The following is a 17,395-nucleotide window of genomic DNA, read 5'->3' on the forward strand; positions in this document are numbered from 1 at the left end:
CTACTTAGCCATAAAACGTCAGTGGAAAAATAATGTTCAGCAGTCCTTTAGTTCTCCATCATAGGTTTTTAATCATTACATACAGTGATCACAAAATTAAATCCTCAGTCTTTTGAAAAGGTATCAGTGATTTTACGTTCCTTTCTCCCTGGTTGGGGTGGCAAAGTTTCCCCACATGATGCAGGTTTTGTGGCAATGTACAGAACATGGATTCAGACTTATCACACAACCCAAAACAAATCAAAATATTCAAGATACTTCTTTAAGCTTAGATACAAAACCTTCAAATGAATGTATCATGAATCATCCTACAAGTTATTAGAGACCCCTGTTGTAAAAGAACTCTGTTTCTTCAGTGGATGAGATTATTTCTGGCTCAATTAAACTTCGTTGTATCTGAAACACACAGACACACCATTAATATTTCAAACCATTCTTACCTTCTTTATCTCATTTGAGTTCAGTTCTGTGTGTGAGAAGAATGATTTACAAATGCATTTTCCACAAAAATAGTTTTCTGCGATCACTGAAAGTTAAAAGTATTGCCACTTGTGCTAGTATATGCCTTGAAACAGTAAATGTGAAGAAGTAGCAGCAAGGCCAATATCACTTCTCAAGGTAAGGGACACCTGGTCTCCAGAATTTGCCAAGTTCTCTAAAATCAACAGAAGGGAATTATTTGGGAATGGACTCTCATTTGGTTATACATGATATCTTGGTGATAATTTTATCATATACATGTCAATTCAGTCTTAAGAACACCTATGGGAAGTGAGAAAAACATAGGGCGAAAACGCACGGTAGCTTTAGCATCCTTTATTCCGTTTTAGCCAGGATCGAATGCATGCATTTCGCCGAATGTGCGTTAGCTCCTGGCTGAAACGGAATAAAGGAGGCTAAAGCGATCATGTGTTTTGGCCCATAATGTTCTGTTCAAGGGTTTAAAGAATTACTTCCCTCTCTTTTGGGAAAATCAATCCATTTAGTCATCAAAAGAATCAGCATTCAATACTAGTACTACATATGCAATATCTGTACCTTTGATACTGGCAATATTTGGAGATCACGGTTGCCAGGCCATGGACTATGCATATCCGGGAGTTTTTTTTTAATTCCTTCATTCTCTCCCCCCCCCCATTTTAAAGAGGACGTGAAGGAAGACTACAGTGCAACACTGGGAGCTGCTGCAAGGAAAACGAGAAAAAACCCAAAATGTTAGGAAAAAAGAATGCAAGATTTACCGTTCCTAATGGTGGGATCCAACTAAATGAAACAGGTATCATCAGTCCAAGGATTGAAACCATCATAATAGATCTCAATGGACCCCAAACAAATGGATTTCGGACTAAAAATTTTGTCCTGTCAGAGACATGAAAGGACAGATTATTGTATGAGAAAATAGTCTCAGGCCTCAAGTCAGCTTTGAAAGCAAAGGGTAGATGCGGAGAAGAAGCAACTAAATTACTGTTGCTAACCCTACCCTTCTTCAAAATGTTTCCGTACAATGATTCAGGTTGAAAGAAGTCATTAGGCCTTAAGGATACTGAGTGGTGTCTTCTAGGTCCTACTTGAAGTGGAGTGCAAAAGCTGCCTACAGAGCCAGAAATGGAACAGCCGCTTTTGAATATCCATGCACCCTGCAGGAGGGAGCTTGCAAGTACTGTGGCCACTCTGGCTGGTGGGATCTGAGATGGGGAAGGGGGAGTCGCTTGAAGGCCTTCTGTCCCTGCTTTGGCTTCAGATATGGGGGAAAGTGGGTTCAAATCACCCAGCCTCCACTCCCGTCAGGCCGCTCCAGAAGCTCTTGGCAGAAGAGGAGCAGTTCCAACCACATCCTCCTCAGCCTGGGGCTAGAATGACCTATATCCCAAGCCACTCTCCCTGGCTATGCCCCCCAATTCCCTTCTTGTGATGTCCTCTAGCCTCACAAGTGTTTGCCTTCTTTCTGGGTTCAGGTACTGGGGCTATCTAGGATCCCCTGAAGGCCATCTGGCCCACAGCCAATATCAGGCCCGTGAGGGCTGGTGCTTTCCAGGCAGAGCATGGGCCTGCCCAACAGCTGATCAGCACACCCAACACAGGAGGGATTGGTTTATAGCTCAAAGGGGTGAAATACAGACACATCTTTTCCTCAGTGTCCTCATCGCAGAGAAAAAAACCTACACTGTAACCATGGGGAATATGCTAATATGAAATAAGAATCCATATCCAATGCAAAAGCCTTTTACGTACAACCCCTTGAGCCACAAGAAAATCATAGCTGTGAAAAGGTTCTACAGGAACATACATTTGTTTTCTCCCTCATTCATTTCGCCTACACTGCCATGGTCTCTACTGATGGTCAACAGACACACTGGCGAGGGGGTAGTCTTTAAAACAGCCACTTGGGAGATTAAAACCTCTCTGACTAAATTAAAGCAACACATTCACTAATATATATCCCACAAAGGAGGCTATACAGTAGTTGAAGGAGAAAATCCTTCAATTTTCACATTTGCAGATCCCAGCTTTTAACCTAAGGCAAATCAGTTTATTTATTCCAGGTTCAGGAGAAAAACCCAAGCCAACAATCACTCATAGTCCTGGATCCACAATGGCCGGCAGGAGGTAGACGGGCATTTGATACCAGCACAGTGTCTCAGATCCATACCAGAGGAAATATTGACATTGTGTGGCTGTAAACCTTGCAAATCTAATGCTTGCAGGTGCAAGAAAGCTGGATTACTGAGTTCTCTTATCTGCAGATGTCAAAAAAACCCTGTAAAAACATTGCATAGAAATTTACTTTTTATATTAAAACTATAACTTGTTTAAGAATAAGCGTTAAACCAAAAAGTAGGCATTATAAATATCACACTAACAAAAAGCACTCTAATGTTTTGTTTACTATTATTTAAAGCAGCATTCTGCTGCTACTTTATGTCTGCACATTACAAACGTTAAAAAAATAGTTTCTCTAGATTTATCATCTTCCCAAATATTACAAATCTTTAAAAATATTAATTTATTTTGTTTTTACAATAAAAGGAATAGTGTATTTGGTTTTATTGACCCACAAAACATACACTTCGACACAAATACAAGCATGCTACAAGAATGTGAAAAAAGACCTGCCATCTTGCAAAATGGCAGCTGCAGGAAATAGTGTGGCTTTATCGACCTCAAAAACACATATTTGACATCAGTTTCAAATACCGAAATAACCATATCTGCCATCTTGGAAAGTGGAGGCTACAGTGAAAACGTCCCAAAATTGGAAAACGTCCCCAAAAATGTCTTCCCAAGAAATTGTTAAAGTAATAGTGTCTTGAAACACACACAAACAATAAAATTCTATGTACATACATTTTTTGTGGAGGTCTATTGTGGATGCAGGACTAAGAAGAACAAGAAAGCAGTTGTCATTGAATTTCAGGTCTGAGATTCAAATAGATCACAGGGATGTTACCATTTTTATACACTGGGCTTATGTAGACAACACATGATTCTAATGCATCACCTGATTTTTACCAGCTAGGGAAGGATGTTCTTCTGAGCATGCAATGATATTTTTCATACTGTTCTATCCTGAGATTTTCTGGACATAGGATCAAATACTCATAATTTACTGAAACTGAACAACAGACTTTCATAGTTAGGAACATATAAAGTTACTTATCTTTCTCATTGCTAGAACACTGAGAAAAATGCTGGCTTTTTTAAACAGAAAGCAGCAATGCTGAGAACCAAAGTAAATCAGCATTCCAATAGATGCACTACTATATGAACTACGTAGCATATCCAAGTTCCAGTAAATACTGCCACGCTCTTACCGTTTTAAACAGTGCAGAACAATATCTGGAATACATGCTGTTGCCCCAACCATTACTGCTCTGGATAATGCTGTTTCTTTTACTGCCTGGGAGGAAAAACAAGGAAAAATTACACTCTACATTGGCAGTTATCCTTGTTATGAGCCAAGATTTCATGTATCAGCTACCACTTGTATCAGATCTAAACTACAGACAGGGAAAACCAAGCACTCATTCCTTTATGTCAAGGCCGTAAGGGGTTGCAAAAACCTTAACAGCAGTTGCTTCAATTTAACTGTGTTGTTGGAGGGGGAAGCTTACCTTTTCTCCTGCATTCTGTGACACTCCAACGACGCAGCCCTTGCTATCCATAATTTCGATCCCACTCTCCAACTCAGTTCCTCGGATTACCAGCACATTAAATGCACACATAATGGCTGTAAAAAACACAAGAGCAGGCATGGCCAGGGAAATACATGAGCACAGTTTGTCCAGAATCAGTCATTTACTTGACTATCAAATGCAATAAGATTGAATGCACATTTACAATACACCGTCTCTGAGATTGCAATATGAAGCCTGCACTGGAACAATTACAAAAAAAAGATAAGCCCAACTTCACCTACTTTAAAGTCCCCGTTGGAAGCCTATTATGACCCATCAATCTGGAAGCGTGATAAATATTTAACCTATCAAGATCTTATTGATGAATCGGGAGAGGTTAAACAATTATCGACCCTAAAAGCCACTATGGCTAGAATGACCAATCTGGTAAACAGTGATCAAAGGTATGAGGTATTTTATGAAAAATGAAAACCGTTTTATCAACATGTTAAGGTTTAATAATAGTAACATTAAATGGCAGAACAGTTAATGGTAGTTGATGATAAAATTAATTATGGCAATGGTAAAATTATGTTTGATGATAAAATTAATAAGGTAACGAAACTTATATTTATTATCTTAAGCTAGGAAAGCAATCTTGATTTTACAACCATGCAAAGTAGGTATGATATAGTAATAGATTTTTGATGTTTTTATTATTTGTATTGTCAAAATGTTCTTTTCCCCTTCCTTTCCCCCTTTTTTATTTCTGTATCCCCCCCTTTTTACAAAATAAAATTAATTTTTTTTTTAAAAAAATACACTGTCTCTGAGGCCCAGACCCAGGAGTGCAAAGCAAACAAAAGCGGCAACAACCCTCGAAGAATTACTAGCAGTTTCCACACTGACCCCAATATGCATGAAAGGAATCTATCCCCAGAATAAAATGGATGTGCGTAGGAGAAAACCAGTTTATCTGGCTTTCACAGCTCTCATTTTCACAAGTCCAAAGTATTTTGGCGAGGACTGGTGTGGAAGAAAAAGTATGAGTGAAGGAGGCTGCAGAGCTTCCCTTTCCCTCTTCAAACATCCTGAACAGCTTATTACTTCAGAATGTCAAAGGAGACGTTTCTCCTCATAGTGACCTTAGAAGAGCTTGCCGGGCTTGAAATACTGTCCTAACACCGGCATGGTGAAAAGAACAATTTTCCACCTTGGATGCTTCTGCTCACTCACCCAAAAGTGGACCTGGTATGATTTTCTTGAGTAACACTTGCATAGAAGGACTCTGCACTTGATAGCGAGTCATGATGAAATGAGGAAAAGCCTAGAAATATTCAGAAAAAAAATGTACAAGGGCTGTCCAACAGGTATGACGTACATGACCACATGCATTGGTCTCCCTGTTCAAAGAGTAAATCCCAGGAGTGCTTTATCAAGTAAAACCATTTGGGAAGAGTCCCCTGGCCATAACTTTGTAACACCAATACCAGCGGGGTGTATTGGTCAAGAGCGGTGGACTCTAATCTGGTGAACTGGGTTGGTTTCCCCACTCCTACACATGAAGCCAGCTGGGAGACCTTGGGCTAGTAACAGCTCTCTTAGAGCTCTCTCAGCCCAACCTACCTCACAGGGTGTCTTTTGTGGGGAGGGGAAGGGAAGGTGATTGTAAGCTGGTTTGATTCTCCTTAAAAGGTAGAGAAAATTGGCATATAAAAACACTTCTTCTTCACCAGAGACGGTGAAGTCAACTGGGTTTGAAATAGTCAAAGGATTCTTGGAATCATATCTAGCCTAAGTCACAAAAGTCTAAACTGTTTTCCAAGGTGAGGGCCAGGTCAGACTCTGGGTGTGTGATTTTATTTATCTGATTTTATTTATCTGATTCTTGTAGGCTGAGTGACCGTGCTGTGTGACCGTGGTCTTGGTATTTTCTTTCCTGACGTTTCGCCAGCAGCTGTGGCAGGCATCTTCAGAGGAGTAACACTGAAGGACAGTGAAGGACACTGTCCTTCAGTGTTACTCCTCTGAAGATGCCTGCCACAGCTGCTGGCGAAACGTCAGGAAAGAAAATACCAAGACCACGGTCACACAGCCCGGATAACCTACAAGAACCAATGAACTCTGACCGTGAAAGCCTTCGACAATATTATTTATCTGAGTTTATCCGAGCAACTCAAGGTGGGTGGTTCTCTACTTTCTCTCAGCCTGTCCTCAAAACAACCCTGCGACATAGCTAGGCTCAGAGGTACTAAGTGCCCCAAGGGTACCCAAGGAGCTTCAGGGCAGAATAAAAATGTGAATGTGGGTCTCCCCAACCTAGTTCTGGTGTTTTAACACCATCTGTACATCTACAGCCCCATCCCCATAACTTGGTTTTCTGAGCCAGGGAACAGACAGCAGTGGGGTCCTACTGAGCCACCACCCTCTGTGCTGCAAAGTATCAATACTGGTCTAAAAGAAATGCAAAAATTGCAAAGGAAATATCAGAAAGAGTTGGAAAGACATACTCCCATGCTTGCACAATACAGAATTGCCCCCATGCTGAGAAGCATCTCCTTGGGTAGAAACTCCTAAAAAAACACACACATACAAACCAATAAAAATTGTATTCTTCCACTATGATACAGTCAATTCATTCAGTGTCCTTTCCAAATTATACCTACTTTTGTGTTCTGTGTATGATTCCCATGTGCCAGGCTGAATGCACCTGTATACGTGTGGAAAAGGCACTGAAAGGTGAGAGATTGCAAACACAAAAACAAGTAAGTTGAGTTGCCTCACAGCAAAGGGAAAGAGGTTGAAACAAATTGGGATTGGCTCAGTACCTGCCAAAAAAATGCTTGCTTCCCTCCTTTGTGTGGTAATAAAACGCCAAAGGCCTGTGAAGAAAGTCTAATGAGGAAAGAGAACCTGGTATCAAGGGGACAAACAGCAGCACCGGAAATGTAGGATCCTACACCTTGTTTCTATTCATGCACCTCTTAGTCCATCAGGAGCCACGTTTCTCTAGTGCTAGGCATTTCTCTAGTGCTAGGAGCCCTGTGGCGCAGAGTGGTAAGATGCAGTATTGCAGTCCAAGCTCTGCTCATGACCTGAGTTCGATTCTTTTGAAGTCTCTTTTATTTATACAATTTTATTTGCTTTGTTGTAGCATCTAGAAGGGATGGGTGTTCACTGACCCAGAAGCAACACACACACACCAATGCATCCCTCAGGTCGATTTTGTACCTTACCAGCAGTAGTGAGAGGAGTCGCTGTGGTATGGCTGCCCCTACACTAATAGCATCTAAAGGAAGTGAACCATGTGAACAATCTGATGTGTTTATTTTTCATGCCAGCATCACACACCCAAGGCCAGGGGTCCCCTACGTAGTGCCCATCAACACCTTCCCTAGTGCCCATCAGGTGTTTTTAGAAAGTGGGTGCGGCCAGGTGGAGCTTTTGCCCAGCAAGGCTTCTGGCTGGCCATCGGAGATTTGAGGGGCTGTGCAGATTTTTTTTTAAACATTGCTTTGGCAGTAGCTGCCACCACAGCACAAGGATCTCCAAATATTTGACTGAAGGTAAATTGTGGCAACTGTTTTGGGGCAGCCGTTTTGAGACATGCCGTGTCAGAATTTCATAGGTGCCCACAGGCTTCAAAAGGTGGGGACCCCTGCTCTAGGCCAGCATTACACATCGTAAAAGCGCTACACCACTCCTGGTAACGGACAAAGTGAAACATAAAGAAGGAGGTGACACAGGTTACTATGGGTGGCACTCTGGAAGGGACTGTTTTGCCAACGTTGAATGAGATGAGTTTATCACTGGCTGATTAAATGGGAGGTTTGCAGGACCCTGCCCTGATGATGGAAAAGCAAGGTGCAGGATCAAAAAAATACCCTTAATCAGTAAGCAAAGAGATGTAACTGAATTGAAATAACGTATGAGACGTATCTAATAGTAGTTTCTTGTTATAGGCAGGTATAAATAGAGATGCTGAAAGGCGGAACTGTTTAAAAAAAATAACAACAACATGATATTGTATCTAAAGTTTAAACTAATACAAAAGAGCAAGAGTCCAGTAGCACCTTAAAGACTAACAAAAATATTTTCTGACAGGGTATGAGCTTTTGTGAGCCACAGCTCACTTCTTCAGATCAGTAATACAGTAACTGACCCAGTTACTATTACTAAACTAATAGAGTACCTGGTATAAAATGGTGGCATTTATATTTCTGTTTAGTAATAATTTTTAACATGGATAGAAAATATCCTAGTGGTAAATATAGCAGGGATTCTAATAATAATGCTTCAGGTGGTTGTTTTACCATGCTTATGTTTATGATTTTTTTTTCTCGCTTCCCCCCCCCCCAATATCCCTTTTTTAATTTTTGTATCCCAACTTTTAAAAAATCAATAAACTTATTTTAAAAATACCTTTTATCAACTACATCTGGTTCAGAGGTGGTATTCCCTTTTGGCCCCAGCTGATCTACTTACAATTATTCATGCTACCGTAACCTTGAGGCTTGACTTCTCCCACACATTCTACATGGGTCTGCCCTTGAAAACAACTCTCTCTTTTTTGCGGCAAACTGTAAACATGGATTTGACAGCATAAACGGTTAGAAAGCATGAGGAAAGGACCTATTGAGTAAATGGTCCTCCCTTTTAGGGAAGCAAGCTAGGTTGCTTTTCAGCCCACTCTAATTCTTCATGCAAGTCCACTGGATCTGTAAAGAACAGGAAACGTAGCGAGCCGTCATGCTGGAAACTTCTATCATTACTCACCAGTGGAGCAGTAAGTGGCAGGAAAGCTTTGAAGAAGAAAAACAAATAATGGCTGTTTAGTGAAATCAGCTGTTGTGAAGGCTTTCCTGGTGGCCTAACAGGAACAGCAAACCAACAATGTACACCAGCATTCCAAAAGAAGCCGTGACTCGAGACCTTGCACCTCAAAGCCGAGGCTGAGGTCCAGTTCTGCTCCAAGTCCAACATGACTCTTTGCATCCCTCCCTCCCAAGAATGTTAATTGGGAACCACGGAGCTGACCACCTGGGAAAACTCTGTGGCAGTGTGGTTTGGGATGAAAGGAAGCAAGGGGTTAGCTCAGGTAAAAGAGGAGAGAGAAAGTCTTCATGAAAAGGATGCTTGTGTTTGCGCTAGGCTCCATGAGTCCCATTGGCTCTGCGTGTCACAAGCACAACCATACTTTTAACCGCAAGGAGCGAATCCAAACAGCGTCTAGAAAAGTGTGGACGGCAGGACAGAAGAGAGCATAAGAAGATGGGAATGTTTTATGTGGTATGTAAATGCAACAGCTGGTCACCCGGTACACAAAAATTGTTGATTAAAAAGAGTCTTTCTTTCTAAAGCAGCAAAATGGCACGAAATACAAGTATTAATTTTCAAGAGAGTACAGAAATTAAGTACCAGGCACCACACGTATTCAGATTGACTTCCCGCCTCCTCCCTGTTTGGACGGCGAGCTGACTTATGCTCGCCCGGGGAGACTTATGAATCTATTCCGACAATCAAGCCACTATACCACTCCAGCTGACCTGCCAGGATAACAGGACCAAATGTTTTAAAGCAGGAAAAAACGGGTAATGCATTTTCAGTAAAACTGACCTGGTGGCCGAAATGCCGCAAGAATTGTATCACCGGTGGCAGGATTCACAGAGGCCTTGAAGGAAGAAAAACAAACACAAAACCCTAATAAATCAGGAAATCACTATCAAAAAATAAAAAATAAAAATCTCTAGATCTTTTGTAAACTCACCAAACTTAGTTTCCAAGCTGCTTTTATCTAAACAATGAGAAAAATGATTTTAGAAACAGTTTTGGAGTAGACTTAGCAGATGTGCATATATGTCCTTTGAATTGTGAAAAATGACCTTTAGAGAGAATGTGTAACATTTTTGGTAACTAACAGTAATGAAGCTATTCATTTGGTAACTAATGTTATTTGGTAATTAAACTATTTGCAGTACTGGTCATGTAACTGCTTACATCAGGGGTCCCCAACAAGGTGCCTGTGGGTACTATGGCACCCACCGACAACTTTTCTGGTGCCCGCCAAGAATTTTTAGAAAGTGGGTGGGGCCAGGTGGGGCTGTTGCCCAGCAAGGCTTCTGATGGGCTGTGCAGATTTTTTTTTAAGTTGCTTTGGCAGCAGCTGCCATCACAACCCAAGCATCTTCACTGTATGACTGAAGTTAACCTGCAAGCAATAATTTTGTAGCTGTCTCCACCTCCAGTGGCGTCCATTTGGGGGCATCCATTTTGTGGCTACACCCACCCTACTGTGCCAGAATTCCAAAAGTGTCCCCCTGGCCTACATTCTATGCAAAATGTTCATCTGACATTTCTGCTTTGATGACAATTTTCCTGTCATAGGAAAACTGCTGGGCTATAATAATTTAAAAAAAAAACATAATTGAAACAACTTTTTTAAGTAGGCAACTGATTAAACCATGAAAAAGACAGCGTTTCCAGGAATGCTGCGATGCTCCAAATGCTTACGCATGTTGGATCTGGGCTGAGCAAGAAAGAGATCCTCCAGAAGGTTTCTCTGAATAAAAATAACAATTATGGGGGGAAACATGGACTTAACCTGTTACACGAAGGAGGCAAATTTGCTACTCGTGATATATGAAGAAGTGTTGCACAAAAGAGAGAAAAAGCAACAGAGCCTCCATTTATTTTGTATTAGAAGGTGTTTATTTGTAAGACTTGTATTACAAACGTAAAATATACCTTTGATTTGCAACCATATTATTGAATGGATATTCATGAACATACAAATATATTTATGAATATATTATTGTGAGTCTTGGAAATAATTTTATACCAGAGGTTGGGTAGCAGTTGATATACTGTTAGTTTTCCACAGGGTTTCTCAACACCCTGTAGCAATTCTGTAGACACTTAGGCTTCCTCCCCATGGCTGTGTTTCCCTGGGATGGCTGGGCTGTTCTGCACAGTACGTATCTGAACTGGTCCTCAGATTCCCTGCAGTCACACACAGTGACCATTCAAGCAGCCTTGCGTGCCCAGAAGGTAAGCGAGTCACTGATGCCGTCTCTCTGAGAAATCAAAACAAGGGATGTGTGCTATACTACTTTGAAATCCAAAGCACACAAATGAAAATGTTTTGCTCCGCTCTTGCTAATGATGGAAAGGAAGAAAAAAAAAACTGCACAGGGCATTGAAGCCTGCCCCTTTAACAACACCACACCTAAAAAAGGATATTACAGAGCTTGAGAAGGTGCAGAAAAGAGCAACCAAAATGATTAGGGGACTAGAGCAACTGTCCTATAGGGAGCGGTTAGGACGCTTAGGGCTGTTTAGCTTGGAAAGAAGGCGGCTAAAGGGAGACATGATAGAGGTCTATAAAATTATGCATGGTTTGGAGAGAGTGGACAGGGAGAGGTTTTTCTCCCACTCCCATAATACTAGAACACGGGGCCATCTGCTAAAGCTGGAGGGTGAGAGATTCAAAACAGATAAAAGGAAGTCTTTTTTCACACAAAGCTTAGTTAAATTGTGGAACTCCCTGCCCCAGGATGTGGTGATGGCTGCCAGCTTGGAGGGCTTTAAGAGGGGAGTGGACATATTCATGGAGGAGAGGGGTATTCATGGCTATTAGTTAGAATGGATACTAGTCATGCTGCATACCTATTCTCTCTAGTATCAGAGGAGCATGCCAAATGTATTGAGTGCTGTGGAACACAGGCAGGATGCTGCTGCTGTAGTTGTCTTGTTTGTGGCTTCCTAGAGGCACCTGGTCGGCCACTGTGTGAACAGACTGCTGGACTTGATGGGCCTTGGTCTGATCCAGCAGGGCCTTTCTTATGTTTATGTTGAAAGCAAAGCCCAGCAAATAGGGTTGCCAGGTCCCTCTCTGGCACCGGTGGGGGATTTTTGGGGCGGAGCCTGAGGAGGGCGGGGTTTGAGATGGGGAGGGACTTCAGTGTCATAGAGTCCAATTGCCAAAGCGGCCATTTTCTCCAGGTGAACTGATCTCTATCAGCTGAAGATCAGTTGTAATAACAGGAGATCTCCAGCTAGTACCTGGAGGTTGGCAACCCTACCAGCAACCCCCTCCAATTCTTGAGTTTTCACCAGAGATTCCACCTTAAACCTATCTGTGCAGCTTTTAGGATCAGGTAAGGTTTTGCATTGTTCTCTAAAAGAACTGATTCTCATGTGAGAATCACATTTACAGGATTTTTTTTAAAAAGAAAAAAACCCCAGGCACATTGATCGGGGAAAAAAATATTTCCATTGCCTTGAAAAGCAACATTTTATCCATTTGTCATTTTTGAAAGTGCACAGCATACTGCCCCTGACTTCAAAATCCAAAGTAAATTATGCATTCACTGAATGGGTCAAGTAAGATTCCACCTCTAAGCTTCACTTTAAACCTACCAAGTGGGGTGTGAGAGAGGTAGTTACAAGCACTTAGCACACTAAAACGACAATGAACAACAGCAATGTACGTAAAATGTTATTACTGGGAAAAGAAAGTTAGATACCTTTTTGTTCTGTAAAGACTCTGTGATATCTGGCTCATTCGTTGGTAAAAGTGCCCGGGAACTTTCAATTTCCTTCTATATTTAGAAGAAAAAAAGCATCACAAAAGGCAATATAAGTTATTGTTTTCGCAGACCACCTCACACCCAGTTATGCTGCCAGAGCTGATCTTTTTGCTTTTGTTTGTGAATGCAAAATCTAAAGTCACTTTCAAGAAGTTACTGTTTCAGGCCTCAATCATTTACTCAGGATTGAAGTCGCACATGCAGACAGTCTGCTTCAGCCTTTATCTAGCCATTCTGGAAGTAGCATTAGGCCAAGCCCAAAGCTCCTGCTGAAAAGAAAGACCTCTGTCTCCTCTATCCCCTCTCCCCTGTAACCCAGCAGGCTGCAAATTTCCACATTTGCACAACTTGCATTGTATCCTAAATTCTATTCTGTTGATGGGGCAGCTTTGCCCTAGCAGAAAAGGTTCTCAGTTGGAAGAACAGAGCTCTGCGATACACCACAATGCAGATGAGAAAAGGGCAAGGACAGTCTCAGCATGATTATGTCACAAGCATGGATTGAGTATCATTAGGATTCACAATATAAATCAAGTTGAACAATGGAGCCATGTTGGTCCAAGAAGGGAAGGACAGAAGACGTTGTGGAGGTGGGCAACGTTGCAACATCACTTCCAGTCTTGTAACTGGAAGTGAGAGATATGATACATTTCTAGCAAGTTGGGACAACACATGATGTCACTTCCAGTCATGCAACTGGAAGTGACATCACGTGTCACCCCAACTCGCTAGAAATCTCCCACATCTTTATGATTGTACTGCCATAGAACTCCACTCCCCACCCTGCTGCTATAGCAGGAAACCTAGTGATGCTAGACAGAAGTCATTTCATACCTATTATTAGGACCAAGCATCACTAAACTGTGTACAAGGTCTCCAGAACTCTTCATAATCCCCCCCTTTTTTTGTTTTAACATCAAAAGGAAGGGGATTTTTTTTCCAACTGGAAAACCCATCAGGGGATCATGATTAAACCTGTTCTTGGAAGAAAAAACAATTTGTTTCACACTGAAATCCAACAACAGCCACTCGGAAAACAATCCCTCCATAGAGGCTCTGAATCTAAGTTCTTCTCATGATGTTTTCTGTTCTCACACCAACCACATATGCAAGTCAAGGGACAAAACTCAAACTATGGAAGCTACTTACCCTGGATTTAAGTAAGAGCAAAGGGTCCAAAATTTCAACCCAGTGATAAAATCTTTGGGGGAAAGTCTAAAGAAAAATGAGATATCTGCTTTAAAAAGTTAAACGCTACAACAATTCTTGAAGCTACTCAAAGTCACCAGTAATCTCTGCTCTATACTAGTTCTGTGCATTTCATCAACCCCTCTTTTTTATAAATCAGTAACAGGATTTATTGTAACAGGCAGTAAGTCTCCCAAGAGAAGCTGTCTTGAACTACATCATCCGTGGTCCAGGAAGCAGCATGGAATGAATTTCAGCACACTGGTCTCCATGGAGTAAGAGCATGAGAGAGGTCAGTCCCTCCTTCTGGAATGGAGGAAATCATGTCGCAGAGAGATTGCACCAGTGCTTTAGGACAGGAGTTTGTTCTTTCCTTCTCATTCTCTCCCCTTGTAGTTTTCAAGTTTTTCCAGGACATAGCCAGCCAGTATCATGCATGCCAGGAAGAAAGTAGACCCCCCCCCCCGCTCCAGCGGCCCAATGGCGTCCTGGGGAGGGTTAGCAGAGATGCTCCAGGCTTGGCAGGCTGCCAAGTTCAGACGCCGCCGCTGCCCCTTCCTCAGCAGCTGCAAGGACATGACGGCTTTGACCCCCTTTCTCCTTTCCTAGGCAGCGAGAAGGCAAGATCAATCAACCCTTCTTTATTTCCACCACCTCCAGGTGTCCTCCAATATTGTCCTTATCCATCTAGCTAAAGCACCACACACATACAATTCCAAATCTCTGCAATTTCCAAGTAAATACATTTAAAACTGAACTGTGACTAACAAAAGCACACTTTTTTTGGCACTTCTTGGACACTATATCAAATTCCTCCTGTCTCCTGTTGATGGAACCTAATAAAGTGAATAATCACATCCTGAGAAATATCTGAATTATTTTAGTCGGATCCTGCATCAGTTTAGGAAGTTGAACTAAAAAGCACAATCTGTCAGCAGTTAAGGCTGACAGCTTTGTTTACAAAAATAAATCCAAATAAAAACCAGCATTCCTACTTAACTTAAGAAACACACACAAAAACAGGCAGTATGGTAGTATGATCATTACTTACAATGTATTACTATGACAAATTCCATTCACATTTGATGGAGACCAGAATTCAGGTGCCATAACATTTGAAAATGGCTCACTGTGGGACTGAACCCAGTTGCATGGACAATGTCCATTAACTTTAGGGAGGGACTGTGGCTCAGCACTAGAGCATCTGCTTGGCATGCAGAAGACCCAAGGTTCAATCCCCGACATCTCCAGTTAAAGGGACTAGGCAAGTAGGTGAAGTGAAAGGCCTGAGACCCTGGAGAGCTGTTGCCGGTCTGAGTAGACAATACTGACTTTGATGGACCAAAGGTCGGATTCAGTATCAGGCAGCTTCATGTGTTCATCTTCTCAGCAAGTGGTAACATAGAAACTCTCCTCATGACAGGAGATATGCAGTAAGCCATTTTCAAATCCTTCGGCCTCTGTGCAGAACACTATAAAATAGGAACAAAATCCACAAGGGAAACCATAGTAGTGTGTGGCTGGAGATTTCCTGGGATTACGACTGATCTCCAGAGGACAGAGATCAGTTCACCTGGAGAAAATGGCCGCTTTGGCAATTGAACTCTATGGCATTGTTCTTCTCATCCCCAAACCCCACCCTCCTCAGGCTCCGCCCCAAAAATCTCCCCCCACCCTGGGTGGCAAAGAGGGACCTGGCAACCCTATACCTTTGGCAGCTGTACTAGCTAGGGCTGCCAGGTCCCTCTTCGCCACCGGCGGGAGGTTTTTGGGGCGGAGCCAGAGGAGGGCAGGGTTTGGGGCGGGACTCCAATGCCATAGAGTCCAATTGCCAAAGCGGCCATTTTCTCCAGGTGAACTGATCTCTATTGGCTGGAGGTCAGTTGTAATAGTAGGAGACCTCCAGCCACTCCCTGAAGGTTTAATACAAAAGATCACCTGTACTGTACGGTAATAGGTTAGAAAGGAAACAGTACACAACTCTATATGCAAAATTATCAAAAGTGTATGACTATACAGTGGCTATAACAGTGACGTGCAAACAAAAGCTTATAAACAACCTAAACAGAAATAAACATTGACATACAACAAAAAATATAATTCACAGTGTTAGTCTATCTGCAGTAGAAAAGGGCAAGAGTCCAGTAGCACCTTCAAGACTAACAGAAAATATTTTTGTTAGTCTTTAAGGTGCTACTGGACTCTTGCCCTTTTCTACTACAACAAAAAATATGTTTTTGAAGAAATATGTTTTTGTTGTATGTCTATGTTTATTTCTGTTTAGGTCGTTTATAAGCTTTTGTTTGCACTTCCCTGTTATACCTACTGTATAATTCACAGTGGGTAGCCGTGTTAGTCTGTTTGCAGTAGTCAAAAAGGGCCAGAGTCCAGTAGCACCTTAAAGACTAACAAAAATATTTTCTGGTAGGGTATGAGCTTTCGTGAGCCACAGCTCACTTCTTCAGATACAGCTCACTTCTTCTAGCTGTATCTGAAGAAGTGAGTTGTGGCTCACGAAAGCTCATACCCTACCAGAAAATATTTTTGTTACTCTTTAAGGTGCTACTGGACTCTGGCCCTTTTTGACCTACTGTATAGTCATACACTTTTGATAATTTTGCATATAGAGTTGTGTACTGTTCCCTTTCTAACCTACTACCCGGAGGTTGGCAACCCTAGCACCAGCCCAACTCTAGGACACCGGACGGGACCCTGGCGTGTGCAGCGTCCCTCTGGCCAACTGCACGCGCCTCCCATTCATTCCGACCACCACATTTCCGGAATCATCGCCACGGCATTCCCAGTCGGGCGGGCTTTGTGGGGACGAGAAGCAGAGCGAGCTTTCGGTGCGCAGTTGCAAGCCGTGCACCGAAAGCTCTCAGCCGCAGCTCCCCATTTATTCAGGGGAGGTTTTGTCTTGGATGTGCATGTTTTCCCCATCCAGATTCTCAGAACTTAACAATAAGCCCCCCTGCAGAGTTTTGAGAATTTAGATAGGGGAAATGTGCATCTAGAGAGTGGCAAATCCAATGCAAAACCTCCGATGAATAAATGGCCGATTCATCGGAGGTTTTGCATTGGATTTGCCATTCTCTAGATGCACATTCTCCCTATCTAAATTCTCAAAACTCTGCAGGGGGGCTTATTGTTAAGTTCCGAGAATCTGGACGGGGAAAACAGGCGTCTGGAGAGCGGCACATCCAAGGCAAAACCTCCCTTTGCAACTGCACGGGGCCCGAGCGGCCCTTCGCAGGCTCCCGTTGCAGCCGTGCAGAGGTCGCCAGCCTCGCTTCTCCAGCAGGCTTCGCCCCGGGTCTGCAGCCCTCCTCCCCCTTCCTCCTCCTCCCGCGGCGCTTCTCCCACTGCGCGGTCCTACCTTGCCCTCGCTTTTCCAGAACTGCAAGTTCGCATCCATGAGGCTCAAGTGCAAAACGCCGGAAAGCGCCTGCCCGGGCAGCTCCAGCGAGCTGCACCTTCCGGCAGCGACTTCCCTTCCTTGCACCG

At 42.7% G+C, this 17,395-nt stretch overlaps 1 protein-coding gene across 1 annotated transcript; it reads right to left on the minus strand.

Moving 5' to 3' along the window:
• Positions 1-256: 256 nt before the first annotated feature.
• On the minus strand, positions 257-17,345 carry SFXN4 (sideroflexin 4). The gene is made up of 14 exons (XM_056849938.1): positions 17,268-17,345; positions 13,853-13,918; positions 12,641-12,715; positions 9,883-9,909; positions 9,732-9,786; positions 8,892-8,917; positions 6,944-6,997; positions 6,782-6,847; positions 6,626-6,688; positions 5,352-5,442; positions 4,113-4,228; positions 3,813-3,898; positions 1,242-1,359; positions 257-396 (listed from the first exon to the last, which is right to left on the minus strand). The coding sequence occupies exons 1-14, from the start codon at positions 17,304-17,306 to the stop codon at positions 319-321; spliced, it is 960 nt and encodes a 319-aa protein (XP_056705916.1). The 5' UTR covers positions 17,307-17,345; the 3' UTR covers positions 257-318.
• Between the last annotated feature and the right edge of the window lie 50 nt (positions 17,346-17,395).

The sequence above is a fragment of the Euleptes europaea genome, chromosome 5, assembly GCF_029931775.1.
Source record: "Euleptes europaea isolate rEulEur1 chromosome 5, rEulEur1.hap1, whole genome shotgun sequence".
Classification (NCBI taxonomy): domain Eukaryota; kingdom Metazoa; phylum Chordata; class Lepidosauria; order Squamata; family Sphaerodactylidae; genus Euleptes; species Euleptes europaea.

Bases quoted from the DNA above. Each gene is read 5' to 3' on its own strand.
- SFXN4 (XM_056849938.1), bottom strand. From the start codon at position 17,306: ATGGATGCGAACTTGCAGTTCTGGAAAAGCGAGGGCAAG. The intron at 9,787-9,882 runs GTGAGTTTACAA...TCTTCCTTCAAG, and splicing joins CAGCTTGGAAACTAAGTTTG to GCCTCTGTGAATCCTGCCAC. The intron at 5,443-6,625 runs GTATGTCTTTCC...GAATATTTCTAG, and splicing joins TGTATTGTGCAAGCATGGGA to GCTTTTCCTCATTTCATCAT.